The 5,157-nt window shown below is 43.7% G+C and overlaps 1 protein-coding gene across 1 annotated transcript; it reads right to left on the bottom strand.

Annotated features, from left to right (window-relative positions):
* Positions 1-669: 669 nt before the first annotated feature.
* On the bottom strand, positions 670-4,139 carry LOC149416315 (uncharacterized). The gene is made up of 3 exons (XM_089641945.1): positions 3,758-4,139; positions 1,861-3,665; positions 670-1,095 (listed from the first exon to the last, which is right to left on the bottom strand). Exons 1-3 carry the CDS (start codon positions 4,137-4,139, stop codon positions 670-672), a joined length of 2,613 nt encoding a protein of 870 aa, XP_089498071.1.
* Positions 4,140-5,157: the final 1,018 nt, after the last annotated feature.

Raw genomic sequence — 5,157 nt, 5'->3', positions numbered from 1 at the left:
TACTACTATACTATTTCTAAGGCAGTTAGAAAATAAATTAAGTTTTCTGGATGACTGCCTTTGTGACAAAAGATGCTTTTTGCTCATGAATATCGCAAAACATAAATACGCGAATGGAGCTTAAAAGTGAAATCTAAATGGTCGAGTGTGTTGGATTTGGTTGCTGCAGAAGTGATTTCGTAGTTAATACTAACAGTTTACAATTCAGAAATAAAGGGAAATAATAATAAACATTTGTCGCACTGATTTCCCGTATTCACATAAATTCCTGAAAAAAAACAACCGAGCAGTATTCGAGAGTTCTGTTATATGCGGCCTCTGAAATGGTTTATCTTGCAGCAACACGTCTGAAAATACTGATGAGATATTTGAAGATTAATGTGATGCCCGGTGAATGAATATTTTCTGTAGCTAAAAACTATTATCTATGAAAATTTTTTGTTAGAATAATAATTTTTAATTCTTCACATTACATTACAAACACTGTTTATTAATAAAAATTGTTTTATAAAGTAAATCTTTTTAAAACTCGGCGTTTCAATTCAAAAGTGTATTCTAACTGGCGTTCTAATTGAATGTCAATTGTCTTTTACATCGCAGAACGGTTGCGTTCACTGCCACTGCTATTGCAGTACCTGCATATCACCACACGCCCTCCTGATGTCGTCATCACTGTACAAATTGACTTAACCAGCCCGGAGGCCTTCGCACCCTAGTGGGTCGTCCTTCTGTACTGGTCTCTCCTTCTTCTTCACTGTCTTCTTCAAACACATCGAGAAGATTTACGGTGGGACTTGTGGCCAATTCCTCGCATCTCTCTTCAGACTCAGTTCGTTCTCTGTCAGGCATCTTCCGCAGGTCAAGCACATGTCTTGGTACACCATCAACTATGATATTGTTGACTGAATTAAGTCCTGTCACCCTTCCTTGCCTCCAGCGTGATGTGCATCTTTTGTCTACTGGTTTGACCGCAACGACATCGCCCACTTCAAACTCAGTCGATACTTCCTCTTCTATATTCACTTGCGCAGAAGGGTGCCTCCATGAATAAGTGTGAACCGAGCTAGAAGGCGCAACACCCTCATCCTTCTGACTCTTCGCAGCCAAATTATACCAAAATACTGCCTGCAGAGGATCGCTTCCACTTCTGGCTGCAGTTCTCTTTATTGTTCGATGATGTTGTTCAACTATACCATTTCCTGCTGGACGGTATGCCGCGCGAAATCTTTGACGTACATTCCATCTCTTACACATATCTGCAACACTATAGGAATGAAACGCAGTACTATTGTCCATGAGAACTTCACTGGGCGGGCCTCTTTCCCGAAACACTTCTTCCAGATTTTTGACAATCGAAACTGCGTTCTCTGATTCGATTTCCCGCCACACGGCAAATCTACTTGGCCCGCAATCGATGAGTGTGAAGAAACATTTCCTACCGAAATGAGTGACATCAACTGCCAAGCGACTCCAATTTGTTGCAACATTGAGGTTACCCGCTTCATGGGTTGACGGCGGTGGGTCAATTGTCCTGCATTGTATGCAGTTACGTACGCATCTATCGACGTCCTCTCTTCTCACCTCGGGATCAACCAGCCGGGCAAGATGAAGCGTTCGCTCTACTCCAAAATGATGCTGAGCATGTAAAGCTTCTACGCTTAAAGCACATATTTGCTCTCCAGTTTCTTTTTCAAGTATCTCCAACCTCTCTTCATACTCTGAAGATTGTAAGTCTCTTTCATGACGTTTCCTGTCATGGCTACTCTTTACCCAGGCCTTGCAGACCCTAGTAAGTACATCGGCTTTATTTTTACAAGACTCTACAAGGGTGATCGACAATGTGAGATCAAATTCTTCTACAATCTCCTTCACCAATCCCAGACGCCGCTTGACGAGCATCTCTGACATGCCAGAAACTTTTACACGACTACTCCCGGTAAGTGTAGATTTCACCCAGCACAAAACCGTTGCCGAATCTGTAATTATTTCCACAACTTGAAGATTCCACTTGAGAGCTAGGTTTAATCCCTTCAGGACAGCATCTAGCTCCGCTATGTTAATATGCGCTACATCGGTTGTCTTACGCAGCCATGCGGCGTCTTCAACAGTTCTTCCCTCAATTTCCAAGGTAACTCCAAGGGCCAGATTACTTGCATCACAATAAACTCTGGCATCACCTAATGATTCAGGCACTAGCCACTCCCCTTTTACAGGATCGTCAATTCTCACTCTCACCACAAGCTCTTCAGCCATTTGTTGGGCCCTGTCGCCAACGTAATCATCCCATGCCTGGCCTTGACACTCTCTCTTCATGAAGCTGCAGGCTGTCCTTAACCATCCACACACAGGATAGTGCCCAGTCAGCTTGCCACAGATAGAAAATAATTCCCTTCTACGCGATCCTTCTTGCATTATGGGAATGTCATTGCCTCTTCTAAATATTAGACGTCCGACCTTATCACGTTCAATACGCAATCCGAGTACTCTTGCGCCCTCCAGCTTCTCGGGAGATTTAGTTACGAGACCGTAAGTATGCAAGTGTGCCGCAACCTCTTCAGCTGATATTATGTTTTCATTCACTATAATGTCATCGATGTAGCTATCTGTGCCCCGTCGCACCCTTTCGTCAAGCGAGAGCACCTCGTTTACAATCCGTGTCATGATTTTGGGACCACACTTTAACCCAAAACCTAATCTTGTCAAACAGTATGTTTTGCCTTTATACTTAATGAGTTGGTACTTCCAAAGTTTTTCGTCAATGTGCACTTGTAAATATGCTGATTGGAGATCAAGCAACTTTAGAGGTTCACGTAGCTTCCTCCACTTCCGAAGTGTCTCATCACACACTGCTACATCCTCACCAGTATGGCACTGAACACTCTCGTTGAGTTCACGATAATCCAAGACAGGACGTACTTTTCCTTTGTTCTTTTGGATCACAGCCATTAAAGGAAGGATACCACCGGAGCTTCCCTTCCATGGCCTGAGCCAGCCCTGGGAGATCCACCTTTGAATCTCTTCTTCAAAAGCTGCCTCCGCTTCTGGTAACTTAGTGCTTCTATAGCACTCTACAGTGTTTTCTAATTCAGCAGGAGAACCTCTCCACACCCAACTCACGCACCAGTTTCTTCCGTTGAATGTAGCTTTAAAATCCTTGTTCTCAACAGATATTCTGTCTGCCGAGGTTTCACCAGACTCGACACAATTCGCACTGTACTCGTCTAGTCTGCTTCTTACGAACTCTACCCTATCGCGCATTATCGTAACACCACCCAGTTCTTCGATAACGTCCATGCCCAGTATAACATCGACTGCACTTAATAGTTTTTTCACCACCACACAGTCTACCAGTAGCGACACACCATGCACTACTATCTTGGCGACACCTCGCCCCTCACAAAATACACGACTGCCATCAACAGCAATCACATCACAACCAGGACCTTGTACACTACACAGCCCACTCATCACTACTGTACGAGAACACCCTGAGTCAACGAGTGCACGCACCTGCTTTCCATTGACTGCAACTTGGATTATTGGTAGCGCCTTTATTCTTGATTCAGAAGAGCTGCCGGCGCACCAGTTCTCCTGCTTCCGTTTCCCTTCCCACAGTGCCTGGCCAAGTGACCATCTTTTCCGCAGTTCCAACAGACACTTTTCAGCTGCTCACAACAGAATTTGACCATGTGTGGCCCACCACATTTAAAACAACGCCGTCTTGCATTTGGAGATATTGCGACAAATTTCTGTTGGCCCTGAGCCACCGCCACGACAGGCTGATCCACGAGCTCTGCCATAAGAGCTCTAGCACGCTCCATGATCGTTGACAGCGGCATTGTCTCTACTTTTGGCTGCGCGCGCAATTCACGTGATACCACTGAAGGCAGACCCACTATGAAAGCTTTCATGAGGAGAGCATCCGACGTCACACCCGCTAGCCTTGCCAACCTCCTCAGGTCCGTCATATAGACGTCGACCGGCTCATCACGCCATGTGCGCCTCACGAACTCCTCATAGGCCAGAAACGGGTTTGTTGCGAACGCACAAATCAACGCATTTTTTATGGCGTCACCATTGCCCTTATCCTCTGCACTCAGCTCATTGTAGACAGCAAATGCAGGTCCCTCCAGAAACATCGGGATGATCGCGCACACATCCTTTACTTCTTTAATTTTTAAAACCAACTCGACTTTTGTTATCCACTGAATAACGTCGCTCTCGCCATTAAAACACCTTAATAAATCTCCGAGTTTAATATTTGACATCTTGCCGAAATAGCTTGTATTCTAACTGGCGTTCTAATTGAATGTCAATTGTCTTTTACATCGCAGAACGGTTGCGTTCACTGCCACTGCTATTGCAGTACCTGCATATCACCACAAAAAGTATAAATAAGTGCAAGGCACAAATTAGTCACCTGTTCCTGTGGGAACCTATTTTTTTACTTTTACGTGAGTTCTTTTCTGACTCGAAAGTAATAAGTCACATGAAGCTTACTAATTATCCTTTTTTTTCAAAATTTCGTCAGATCTGAAGACACAATCAACTGAAACCACGGAGTGCCACATGCTGACTCACAGTGGAAAAAAACCTTTTTCATGTTCTAAGTGCAATTATACGTCTACTCGTAAGAGCCTTCTGACGAGGCACATGTTGACCCACATCGGTAAAAAACCTTTTTCATGTTCTGTGTGCAACTATTCATGCTCTCGAAAGGATGCTTTGATTAGACACTTGCTGACTCACACTGGAGACAAACCTTTTTCATGTTCTGTATGCAACAATTCATTCGCTCGAAAGAATTATTTGACGAGCCACATGCTGATTCACAGTGGAGAAAAATGTTTTAAATGTTCCGAGTGCAACTATTCATCTTTCTATAAGAAAAATTTGACGAACCACGTGCTGACTCACACTGGAGAAAAACCATTTTCATGTTTGGAGTGCAACTATTCATGTTCTCAAAACAGCTATTTAAAGAAACACATGCTGACTCACACTGGAGAAAAGTCTTTTTCATGTTCTGTTTGCAACTATTCATGTTCTCGAAAGAATTATTTGACGACACACATGCTTACTCACACTGGAGAAAAACCTTTTTCATGTTTGGAGTGCACCTATTCATGTTCTCAAAAGGGATCTTTGACGAGCCAC

The sequence above is a fragment of the Hesperophylax consimilis genome, chromosome 17 (genome assembly GCF_061612785.1).
Source record: "Hesperophylax consimilis isolate HC1 chromosome 17, BYU_Hcon_1.0, whole genome shotgun sequence".
In the NCBI taxonomy this organism is placed as follows: Eukaryota; Metazoa; Arthropoda; class Insecta; order Trichoptera; family Limnephilidae; genus Hesperophylax; species Hesperophylax consimilis.
Note: the sequence above shows the minus strand (reverse complement) of the source record. Positions and strands in the feature narration are given on the sequence as shown.

Excerpts from the sequence above, each read along its gene's own strand:
- LOC149416315 (XM_089641945.1), bottom strand. The coding sequence starts at position 4,139 with ATGTTTCTGGAGGGACCTGCATTTGCTGTCTACAATGAGCTGAGTGCA. Across the intron at positions 3,666-3,757 it reads TGTCGTGGCGGTGGCTCAGG|CTGAAAAGTGTCTGTTGGAA; the intron begins GCCAACAGAAAT and ends TGTTGTGAGCAG. Across the intron at positions 1,096-1,860 it reads TGGGATTGGTGAAGGAGATT|AGTCAGAAGGATGAGGGTGT; the intron begins GTAGAAGAATTT and ends TTGGCTGCGAAG.